The 12478-nt window shown below is 40.9% G+C and overlaps 1 protein-coding gene across 2 annotated transcripts in view; it reads left to right on the plus strand.

The window, feature by feature from the left end:
• Positions 1-12478, plus strand: part of MSR1 (macrophage scavenger receptor 1) — a 65073-nt gene that overhangs the window by 20894 nt on the left and 31701 nt on the right. For both annotated transcript variants that reach the window (XM_082262264.1, XM_082262265.1), the window contains 2 exons: positions 1131-1190; positions 1586-1678. In XM_082262264.1, coding sequence (XP_082118390.1) covers positions 1131-1190; positions 1586-1678 — 153 coding nt within the window. The remainder of the gene's footprint in view (positions 1-1130; positions 1191-1585; positions 1679-12478) is intronic.

Consider the following 12478-nt stretch of genomic DNA (forward strand, 5'->3'; position numbering starts at 1 on the left):
TGTGTTGGTTTGCGTTTGTGTCAGCATTGGAATTTTAGACTGGTTAACATACAGTAAACTACACAATTTAGCAGCTCAGTGACCTCAATGTGGTAATTGCTATCACATGCAACTGCTAAGCAAATAAAAGTTTTTGAGAACCAGAATGAAGTATTGCGCAACAAATTATAGTTATCCAGATCAGTATATATCCTATTCTCTTATATGAATACATGAATGAGAGTAATTCATTAGAATTCTCAAAGCTATAAAAAAATTGTAACTACTGCAAGTGTTATTTTCTTACTTAAAGTAAGGTACACTAAAATGTTCAATTATATCAGCTATTGAAACGGACTGGACTCTAAAAGTTGACGTCCAAGCAGAAGTCATAAATTCATGCAGCTCCGTATTTATCAGTGTATCATTAAATTTATTTATTTATTTTCTATATGAAATTTGACTTGTTAGGAGCCATTTGCTGGTCTTGTACTGTAGAGCTCAGACGTGAAGCAGCACAAGGAACCGATAAATTGTATTGTACAGCTCAAATGCTTACAAAGGGAATGGGCGAGGGAACACAGAGGCTGATTTACTAAAGGATCTGAAAATGTTCATACAATTAATTATGTGAAGATTTACTTCAATTAACCAATCCTGCCAGATGATTTTTTTTTTTAACATTGTTCAGTGAATGAGCTGAAGCAGACTTCAGCCATTCAAACGTGTGTGGTAAAAACTACACCTAAAGTGCATATAAAAAATTGATATAATGTAAGTCCATATATAACATAAAAAGTCCTGAATACAAAGTGCATCAACAGATCATATATGAGTGAATAATAGGTGAATAAAGTCCCATACACCCCGACAAGAAAACTGAAATGGTGCAGTCTCTAAAGGATGACTCTTCCACATAAAAGCTCCCTTCACCACATGGACACCCAGTGTGTGGGAATGCTTACCAGAAGGCAAGACCCCTTGTGCAAACAAGTATTATAATGTTTTTCCCCAAAAAGTTAAGTTAAGCTAAGGTAAGATTCGCTTTGCAAATTAAATAGCCTAAACTCAATTAGTAAACCAACCCATTGATTTCTATTTTTACTTGATATTTAAACTTAGAAAATATGCTTATTTTATTGTATTTCCAGGACTTCCAGGACCCGCCGGAACAAGAGGACCGCAAGGTTATGCAGGAAGGGCAACTAAAGGTAGAAGCTGTAATGTCATGTTACAGAATAGTTTAGGAAGAAAGAAAGAGAGAGAGGGAAAGAAAGAAAGAGGGAAAGAAAGAAAGAAAGAGGGAAAGAGGGAAAGAAAGAAAGAAAGAAAGAAAGAAAGAAAGAAAGAAAGAAAGAAAGAAAGAAAGAAAGAAAGAAAGAAAGAAAGAAAGAAAGAAAGAAAGAAAGAAAGAAAGAAAGAAAGAAAGAGAGAAAGAGAGAAAGAAAGAAAGAAAGAAAGAGAGAGAGAGAGAAAGAAAGAAAGAAAGTGATACACAAACAACTCATGGTTTTGCATGGGACTGAGCCTTTGTTCCTATACCACTGTCAATTAAACATCACCTCAATCTATTAACAAAATATTAAAACTATTACATTTCTTAAAGGTGAACCAGGTGCCAAAGGTGAAAAAGGACAAAAGGGAGAAAAAGGAGAAGGAAATTCTGCAACTGTGGCTTCTACAACTCCTAGTAAATCTGGTTTGTGACATTCTATTACATGACAAGTCTATTTTTTTCTTCTACCATTTTTAGTAAAGCAAAATGAAGCTATGAATTTCAGAACAGTGTGAGATGTAACAGTATACAAATTGGAATACAGACCACATTTTCAGTTCTCTCTTCTACTGCACTTAGATTCACCAATCATAATGACAAGTCTGACCACAATATGGGGAAACTAAGACCATTGCTGAATTATTTACTAAGGTGGTAAAATGTGCAAAAAAATGATAAACAAAATGCAGTAATCCACAGCAACTATAATGTATGGTACTCAGCCTAGATTCTAGATGACAGGACTTTGATAAAAGTACATTACTATCGTTGCTGGTAAAATTTACTTTTTGTAAAACGTTCTTAATAGGATGTTTGTTATATTCAATCAAGTACAATATATAGATATCCTGAAGGACTTCACTTAAGTTGTTGTACTTTTTTGGTTATATTAATTTCCTGGTGTTGTGGTAAAAAGAAACATCCTAAAGCCCATCTCCAGGAAGCTTGAAAGTTATCCTTTGCAGTGGGGCTGCTTTAACCGCTACTTTAGTCAGGGGAGAGAAAAGCCCCCCACACACAGGCTGAATGTCAGGAGACATTGGCCAGTAAAAAAACAAAAAAAAAAACAAAGGTTAAGAAAGGACCACACATCGATGCTGTCCCTAATATGAGTGTGTAAGTGGCAACCTTAGCCTGGACTTCAGGCAGGCTATGCCCCCAACGCGTTTCATCTGGTCCCTTGGAGCTTACTCATGGGGGTGGAGATCCCAGGCACATGGGGAATATTTATTTATTTATTTTTTTTTATATTTCTTTATTAAAGTTTTATAAATACAAAGGTAAAAATGTGGTACAAATCATTTCCTTTTTCACATGATGTAAACATTTTATCCCCTCTAGGACCCCCCTACCCCCACCCCCCCACCCAAATCCCCCTACCCCATTTCCTTCTCTATCTTGTATCTAACGACCTTTCCAACTTTCTTTAAACTTTTGCCATGTCTCCCAAATTTCAATCCTGTTCTCATATCGTTCTTCTCCCCACACTTTTAAATATTCCAACTTTCTAGTTTTTTCTACTCGCATAAGCCATTCTTTATGTGATGGAGGTTCTATCTCATTCCAATTTCTGGGGATTAAACTTTTTGCTGCGTTTAAGAGATGTGGAATCAGTGATTTTTTATATTGTTTTATTGATAGTTGGGTCCCATGGAATAGGCAGACCCAAGGATCTTCCATTATTTCTATATTGGTAATTTTTTTAATTGTAGCTAATACATCCTGACAATATTTTCTAATTTTTGGGCATTTCCACCAAATGTGAGTCATTGTACCGATTTCTTGACAGCCCCTCCAGCAATTTTTTGAATTCTCCCCATGGTAATTCCCAACTTTGTCTGGGGTATTATACCATCGGGAGACCAGTTTATAATTAGTTTCTGCCGTACTCATGTCAATGGCGGAGCTGTGGATCAGTTTCAGACTTTTTTCCCATTGGAACCCTTGGCTATGTGCACCCAGTTCTTTTTCCCACTTTTCTGCGAATGGAGGTACCGCCAGCCTCTCCCCCTCATTAAGAATTTTATAAATATTAGAGACATTGTTACGCATTTTCTCCGATATACATATCTGTTCCATCGGCAATAATTCTTTTATCCCTCTAATCGGCTGAGGAAGGGAGTCCTCAACTTGTACTGGAGGTGGAGGCGAGATGGTAGGTCTTATTCCTTGGTTGGGAACATGTGGTTTCAGTAGCGACACGTGAAAGATGGGGTGTATTTTAAGATCTGCCGGTAAGGTGAGTTGAACTGCAGCTCTCCCAATGAGCTTCTCAATTGGGAAAGGTCCTAGAAACAAAGGCCCAAGCTTTTTACTGGGGATCTTTAACCTTAAGTTTTTCGTAGATAGCCAAACAAGATCCCCAATAGCATATTGAGGAGAAGGTCTTCTACGGAGGTCGTAGTACCTTTTTTGTTGGCTATGAGCATGTGAGATGGTGGTGTTAAGTAAGCCCAGAGAGTCTTTTATTTGGGTAAGATAGTCAGAGGCTACTGGGTTACTTTATGGCAGGATGCGTGGTGGAAGAAGTGTGGGATGAAACCCATAGTTTAGGTAGAATGGACTTTGCTTAGTATTACTGTGGGTTGCGTTATTGTAAGCAAATTCTGCCAGAGGGAGGAGGTCCACCCAATCATCCTGTAGGTATGAGGTGTAGCAACGCAAATATTGTTCAATGCACTGGTTGACTCTTTCAGTTTGTCCATTGGTCTGAGGGTGGTAGGGAGAAGTAAGTTTTCGCTCAATTCGTAGTATATGACATAGAGCTTGCCAAAACTTGGAGATGAACTGTGAACCTCGGTCAGATAAAAGAGTCTTTGGAATTCCATGTAGCTTGAACACATGTTTCACTAGTAATTCCGCTGTTTCCTTAGATGAAGGTAGTCTGCGAATAGAAATGAAATGTGCCATCTTTGTCAGATGGTCCACTGACACTAGAATGGTAGTAAATTCTTTGGAAGGTGGTAATTCTACTATAAAGTCTAAGGACACAACTTCCCATGGAACTTTGGGTATTGATAGACTGCAAAGTAGACCAGATGGTTTTGTAGTGTCAATTTTGGACCTTGCACAGATGTCACATGAGGAAACAAATTTTTGTACAGACGTCTTCATATCAGGCCACCAAAATTGCCTGGTGAGCAAATTGAATGTCTTAGTCATACCCATATGTCCTGCCATAGGTACGTCATGTGATAATTCCAAGATCTTGGTACGCATACCAGGAGGTATGTAGAGTTTGTCGTTAAAGTAGAGGAAGCCTTCTGCATCAGCACTTAGTTGTGGTGGTGGTGAATCCAGTCCTATACTGTGCAGTATCTCTTCCTTCAAGGAACGAACAACACCAATAATATGGTCATGGGGTATTATAGGAAGTGAAGGGATTTCGGCGCAGTTATCTTCGGTTAGCCGTGATAGCGCATCCACTTTTTTGTTTTTGTCTGCAGGCGTGTAGGTCACTAGGAAGTTGAATCTTAGGAAGAATAATGACCAACGTACCTGCCGGTGGGAAAGAGTCTTTTTGGTCTGAAGGTATTGGAGATTCTTATGATCTGTATATATGAGTATTGGCAATCGAGTACCTTCAAGTAAATGTCGCCAATTTTCTAGTGCCAGTTTTATGGCAAGCAACTCTTTTTCACCCACTGGGTAATTCACCTCTGGGCTACTTAGTGATTTAGAGAAAAAAGCAACTGGGTGGAGTGGTGAAGTATTCGTTGGTCGTTGGGAAAGAACTGCTCCTACAGCCATATTTGACGCATCTACCTCCAGGATGTATTGGAGGGATGGGTCTGGATGGCGTAGTATGGGAGCAGAAGTGAAGCTTGATTTTAACAAGCGGAAAGCTTTATTTGCTTCTTCAGACCATTTGAATGGTTTCTTTACACTTGTAAGTTGTGTGAGCGGTCTCACAATAGAAGAGAAGTTCTTGATGAACTTCCTATAGAAGTTTGAAAATCCAAGGAATCGTTGTAATGCCTTACGAGTTGTTGGTACAGGCCAATCCAGTATACACGATATCTTGCTCATATCCATCTTGATACCGTTCTTAGATATGATGTATCCTAGGAATAGTACTTCTTCCTTATGAAATAGGCATTTTTTCAATTTTACGTATAAATTGTGTGCGAGTAATCTGGATAGCTCAAGTCTTACATGTCTTACATGTTCGGACAAGGACTGAGAATAAATGAGTATATCATCCAGATATACCACAACACAAACATCAAGTAAGTCTCTGAAGATGTCATTTATGAATCGCTGAAATGCTGCGGGAGCATTACACAACCCAAAAGGCATCACTAGATATTAGAATAATCCGTATCTGGTTCTGAATGCCGTCTTCCACTCATCCCCATTACGGATTCGGATGAGGTTGTATGCCCCTTTTAGGTCCAATTTTGAAAAGTAGGTAGCTCCGCGCACTTGTTCAATGAGTTCGGGAATGAGAGGTAAAGGATAGCGATCCTTTATCGTAATGGTATTTAATTGCCTATAGTCAATAATAGGCCTGAGACTTAAATCCTTATTGCGGACAAAGAAAAGTCCTGCAGCTGTGGAAGAAGTAGAGGGTCTAATAAACCCTTTCGCTAAATTCTCATCCAAGTATTCCTTGAGATGAGAAAGTTCATCCTGAGAAAGAAGATAAACATGACCGGAAGGTAGTTTACTATTAGGGAGTAGATCAATAGAACAATCGTAGTCCCTATGGGGAGGCAATACTTGAGCATTTTTCTCAAGGAAGACTTCTGATACATCCTGATAACATGGTGGTGGTGAAATTTCATCTGACACCATGGACAGGATTTTTTTAAATGATTGGAGGTTACACGTGGTCTCGCAGTAGTGAGAGGGGAAGGTTAGAGTCCGTGTTTTCCAATCAATGGTTGGTTGATGTATGTGTAACCAGGGAAGTCCCCAAATAATGGGAAAATGTGGTGAAGGTAATACATCAAAAGTGGTGGTCTCGGCATGAGACTCGTTAGCAGTAGCAAGGAGTGCTTGTGTCTGATTGGTAATTGGACCAGAAGATAGCGGAATACCGTTAATAAAACTAACAGAGACAGGTTTAGATTTTGAAATAATAGGTATTTTATTTAAAGCAACAAAACTAGTGTCAATGTAGTTCCCACAAGATCCTGTGTCGATCATAGCCTTGGTGGTGATCCTATTGTGGTCCCACTGTAAGGTCAAATGAATAAAAAGATAGGGATTAGAAAAAGAAGTCGTTAATCCCCCCAGCAAGACATGTGAACACTCACCCTCTTTTTTGCGGACAAGGGGACAGACGCTTATCAAATGATCCGGGGAGGCGCAGTACATGCAGAGATTTTCAGATCTTCTCCTGGCTCGTTCAGTAGACGATAATGGTGGGCGTATGGTTCCTACCTCCATAGGAGTAGGGTCAACGGGCGAAACCCGAGAAGGATTGGATAATGGTACTCCCATTTTCTCAGCCTTTCTTTCTCGCAGTCGCCTGTCAATATTGATGCTGAGTTGTATTAAGGCATCCAAAGTGCCAGGTAAATCCGCTCGGGCGAGCTCGTCTTTAAAGGCTTCTGATAACCCGAGTCTGAACTGGGTTCGCAAAGATGCATCATTCCACCCTGAATCAAGGGTCCATCTTTTGAACTCTGCTACGAAGTCTTCAACAGGTCTCCTTCCTTTTTTTAAAAGCCCTCAATTGGCTGTCAGCAGTACTCTGCCTATTTGGGTCTTCATATAAGCTAGCGAGTTCTGCTAGGAATAAAGGATAGGAGTTAAGAAGAGGGTCATTTTTCTCAAAGAGAGAGTCTGCCCAAGCCCGTGGATCACCCGACAAATATGAGATAGTGGTGCAGACTTTAATTTGGTCTGTAGTGTAAGTACGAGGTTTTAAATTAAAAAGCAATTGACACGCGTTTTTAAATTCACAAAATTTTTTCCGATCACCTGTAAACACTAGAGGAGGGTTTATTTTGGGCTCACGAGGTTGAGCAGCAGTGAGCTGTGAAACACGGGCTATCTGCTGTCTCAAAGTCTGATTTTCATTTTTCACTTCGGCAAGGGAAAGGATTAATGCATCTACCTTTTGTGTTAGTTGTATCACATGAGTGGCTAATTCTGCTGAATCTATTTTTTTTTCTGGCTCATGCAATGTGTAACGCTCCGGCGTTTGTTTAGTGAACTAGATTTGCAGCTGCAGAATTTCCACTCGGTAGTCGTGTAGAGATGTGTTGAATCACCATATCCAACTCTCCAGACTCATCATTGTGGCCCAGCCTGCCTCAGCATGCAAATATACAGACACTTAGATAAGATGATCCTGGAGTGATAGGTTGTATACGATAGTATAGAGGTGATGTGCTGAAAGGACAGGCGTGAGTAGTGATAGCAATGATAGGCACTCAAATAGTAATGTTCAGGAGTGTTAGCAGATGGTGATAGATAGTATGCAGATAGGTTAGCAATCATGTACAAATAACAGGTGGTAGGGGACAGCAGATGAAGTGTACAGGAATTGCTAACTCAGTGCAAGGATATAGATGGTAGTAGACTCAAGAGCTAGCAATCTATGTAACAGTGCAGATGATAGAAATAGTAATGCATAGATAGCAACAGTCTTTATTATGCAAGAGTAGATAGTGTAAGTTGATAGGAAGGAATCCCCTGTGGGGTACTTATCACTAGTTGGTTTAGAGAGATGAGGGGTCCAGTAATGAGATAAGGATCAGGTAGCGAGATACAGGATCAGTAGCGAGATACAGGATCAAGTAGCGAGACTCCGGTCTATCCAGATACTGGGGAAATAGCTGGAGGCTTCGGCAGCGTCAGACAAGGCTGTATAGCAAGCGGTTTGCACGAACACCTTGTGAGTGAAAGCCGGCGATTGAAATAGCCACTCAGAGCAGCGTCTAGTGATGACGTCATGCGGCTTAAAGAGATAGGCAGGTATATGCGTTCCACCTAGCTGAAAAGGTGGGACGCAATGCGGAAGAAATGGGCTGGAAGGGTACCGAAGGTACCAGAATCTTACACTGCTGAGCTCTGATTACCGTGGTTAGTTTACGTGCCTCCATCATCCGCAGCTCTCCTCTCTCCCCCTCCCTCCCTGCCTGTCAGCTCCTGTGTGTGAGCTGTCTCCATTGCTTCCTCCTGCCGCTATTAGTGATAATGTAAACTGTAAAAAAAGTCACTGCCAGCCCTCTCTTTTATGCAGCCCTAATGGACAGTGTAAGCCTGCAAATACTTTTTTCAGACTCCCGTCTGCTCTCTTCCCCAATCTACGGAGTACTGTGGGGTGGGGGATCTCGGTCCCTCCCACTGTTCCCCGTAGATGGAGTAGTCGGAAGTCAGGTGGGCGACCTGAAGAGATCTGAAAAAAGGTTATTTAGAGGCATTGTTTTCAGCAAACACTTACACTGTGCATTATGGCTGCCTAAAAGAGAGGAACTAGCAGTGACACATTTTTAAATGTTACAAACACTATATTGTCAAAAGTATTGGGTCGCCTGCCTTTACTTACACATGAACTTTAATGGCATCCCAGTCTTAGTCTGTAGGGTTCAATATTGAGTTGGCCCACCCTTTGCAGCTATAACAACTTCAACTCTTCTGGGAAGGTTGTCAACAAGGTTTAGGAGTGTATCTATGGGAATGTTTGACAATTCTTCCAGAAGCGCATTTGTCAGGTCAGGCACTAATGTTGGACGAGAAGGCCTGGCTTGCAGTCTCTGCTCTAATTCATCCCAAAGGTGCTCTACAGTGTAACAGTGTAAATTTGCTGACCCCTCAAATTAACTCAATACACAGCCATTAATGTCTGAACTGATGGCAACAAAAGTGAGTACACCCCTAAATTAAACTGTCCAAATTGGGCCCAATTAGCCATTTTACCTCCCCGGTGTCATGTAACTAGTTAGTATTACAAGGTCTCAGGTTTAATAGGGGGAGCAGGTGTGTTAAATTTGGTGTTATTGCTCTCACTCTCTTATATTTGGTCACTGGAAGTTCAACATGGCACCTCATGGCAAAAAGACTCTCTGAGGATCTGAAAAAAAGAATTGGTGCTCTACATAAACATGACCTAGGCTATAAGAAGATTGCCAAGACCCTGAAACTGAGCTGCAGCACAGTGGCCAATACCATACAGCGATGTAACAAGACAGGTTCAACTCAGAACAGTCCTCGCCATGGTCGACAAAAGAAGTTGAGTGCACTGGCTCAGCGTCAAATCCAGTGGTTATCTTTGGGAAATAGACGTGTGAGTGCTGCCAGCATTGCTGCAGAAGTTGAAGGGGTAGGGGGTCGGCCTGTCAGTGCTCAGACCATGCACCACACACTGCATCAAATTGGTCTGCATGGCTGTTTTCCCAGAAGGAAGCCTCTTCTAAAGATGATGCACAAGAAAGCCCGCAAAAAGTTTGTTGAAGACTAAGGAGATGGATTACTGGAACCGTGTCCTGTGGTCTGATGAGACCAAGATAAACTTATTTGGTTCAGATGGTATCAAGCGTGTGTGGCAACAACCAGGTGAGGATTGCAAAGACAAGTGTGTCCTGCCTACAGTCAAGCATGGTGGTGGGAGTGTCATAGTCTGGGGCTGCATGAGTGCTGCTGGCACTGGGGAGCTACAGTTCATTGAGAGAACCATGAATGCAAACATTTACTGTGACATACTGAAGCAGAGCATGATCACCTCCCTTAAGAGACTGGGCCACAGGTGAGTATTCCAACATGATAACGACCCCAAACACACTTTCAAGATGACCACTGCCTTGCTAAAGAAGCTAAGGGTAAAAATGATGGACTGGGCAAGCATGTCTCCAGACCTAAACCCTATTGAGCATCTGTGGGGCATCTTCAAATGGAAGGCGGAGGTGCGTAAGGTCTCTAACACCCAACAGCTACGTGATGTCATCATGGAGGAGTGGAAGAGGACTCCAGTGGCAACCTGTGAAGCTCTGGTGAGGGTTAAGGCAGTGTTGGAAAATAATGGTGGCCACACAAAATATTGACACTTTGGCCCCAATTTGGACATTATCACTTAGGGGTGTTCTCACTTTTTTTGCCAGTGGTTTAGACATTAGTTGGCTGTGTGTTGAGTTATTTTGAGAGGACACATTTTGAGGGGACAGCAAATTTACACCGTTATAGAAGCTGTACACTCACACTTACAAAAATGTGAGGGGTGTACTCTTTTTTGTGAGATACTGTGTATGTGTATATATATATATATATATATATATATATATATATATATATATATATATAAAAAATCAATTAGGTTCCCCAATGGTTCACCCGGGGAGCCAATGCTTGCCACGGTAGGTCTACCCTGAATAGGAACATCATTTTTGTGTGTTTTGGGTAAATTATAAAATATTAGTGTCACAGAGTAGAAAGGATTTAAATTTCTGGCTTCTGGATGGTTCAGGATTCTAATGGATACTGCTTCATCTACTATGAATATTAAGCGTTGTTTGTAATTCTGGGTGGGGTCTGAAGGTATGCAAGTATAACTATCTGTGTCTGAAAGTTGTCTAAATGCCTTATTGAGGGAATTAAGTATACCCACTGCCCCTCCCTTGTCAGGGTTTTTTTTTTTTTGTAACAAAAGTGTTTATGGATGCTGTTAATGGACATAACTAGGGCCAGGGATCACATTCTACAGGCTTTTGAAAGGTGTCTAGTTGTTTGCCCCTAGTTTGTATTGGGTAAAAGTCTGACTTACATTAGGAGGGAGTGGTAAAGCGATCTGGAAATTCGAATTCCTGAATATCCACAGGTGTCCAGTGTACTCAGGTTGTGGATAAGGCAAAAATCTTGAAAGTCAAATTCAGTGGAGGGAGGCTAATGACTGTGAGGTCAAAGTGTTCAAAAAAGAGGAAGATTCTGAGTCTGAGTTTAAAAAATGTTCCTTGAAGGTGAGTTGACGAGCAAAATTGTTCACATCAACTAAAGTGGAGAGGTTGGTGCAAAGTTGAGACCTCGGGATAGGACATCTAACGTTTCTTTGGATAATGTCTGGCTGGAAAGGTTCAGGACATTAGAAATTTTGGGAGGGTTGATCAAACCAGAATGGGGATGTTATTTTGCCTTTCCTTATTTTTTTTTCTTTTGTTTGGATTGTTGTGGAGTTTGAGGTTGCTTGGATTGTTGTGGAGGTTGACTCGTTGTTGAGGTTGAAGGAGCAGAGGTTTCTCCTTCGGTGTCAGAAAAGCTTACCCTTTTGTGTGTACTAGTGTTAGCTGACGGTGTTCTTAAGATGGAGTGTCTTGACCCTTTTAATTTCTTTCTTTTAAAATGTTGGTTATGGGTTGTCCATCTGTACACAGTCCCCTCTGCGTAATCCGACTTGTCCCTTACAGTATGTCCAAGGTATTTATGAGCTGTCTGGTAGGTGGCAAAGCCTGTCCAGGTCTTGCTGTGTAGAATTAATTTATGCTTCTGGACATTCCAAACAGGTCTCCTTGAATTAACTAAAATCCTCATCAAACCTTTAGAGGGTTCAGCGAGAATGCTAGTCCATTGTACCCTGAATTCCAGGTTCTCCACTTCAAATGAGGGGAATTTTCTAATTCCTAATCCTATTGGAATTCTATTCTCCTTGAGGTATTCCCCCATCAGCTATGACTAAGCACCAGTAAGGCTTTGAAACGCGTCAGCTGCAGCTCATTCCTGTACCTTCTGTTGCTGTATGGACTGTTTATAAAATCCAATAAAGGTGATTGCATTGGAGTACGGCTGTCCAGATGTTTTCATTCACACAGTCCTCCAGATATGTTGAGGTTGTCAGTAAAAAGATTCCCAATTTAAGTTGGTGTGCATGAATAATATACTGTATAAAAATAATAAAGAGAGTTAAAAGATAAACGTCAGTGCTGCAAATTTATAACGAATAATCAATGTAAGTAGTTCAAGTATTTACCAAAAAAAGTTTTAGAAAGCTTCTGTTTAATTTTACACAGGTGCAACTTGTTTTGTCAGTTAGTGAAAACTCTGTGGATGGCCGTTGTGTTTCATAAAGCATGCAACAAGTGTGTTTAAGTGGCTGAGAAAAATGACAAGGGACTGTGTTTAGTGAATCACTGAATATTGTGTTGTAGATTTAGTAAGATAGCCAATTAATGAAACATACCTCGATACGGGGGGCCGGATTTAAAGAAACTGCAGCTTCAAACATCTATGACGTGTTTCAGTTTCGCCGCGTTCAAATCAATTAACTGGCGCTGCGGCGAATTG

Source organism: Pelophylax lessonae (assembly GCF_965119305.1).
Source record: "Pelophylax lessonae genome assembly, chromosome: 1".
Classification (NCBI taxonomy): Eukaryota; Metazoa; Chordata; class Amphibia; order Anura; family Ranidae; genus Pelophylax; species Pelophylax lessonae.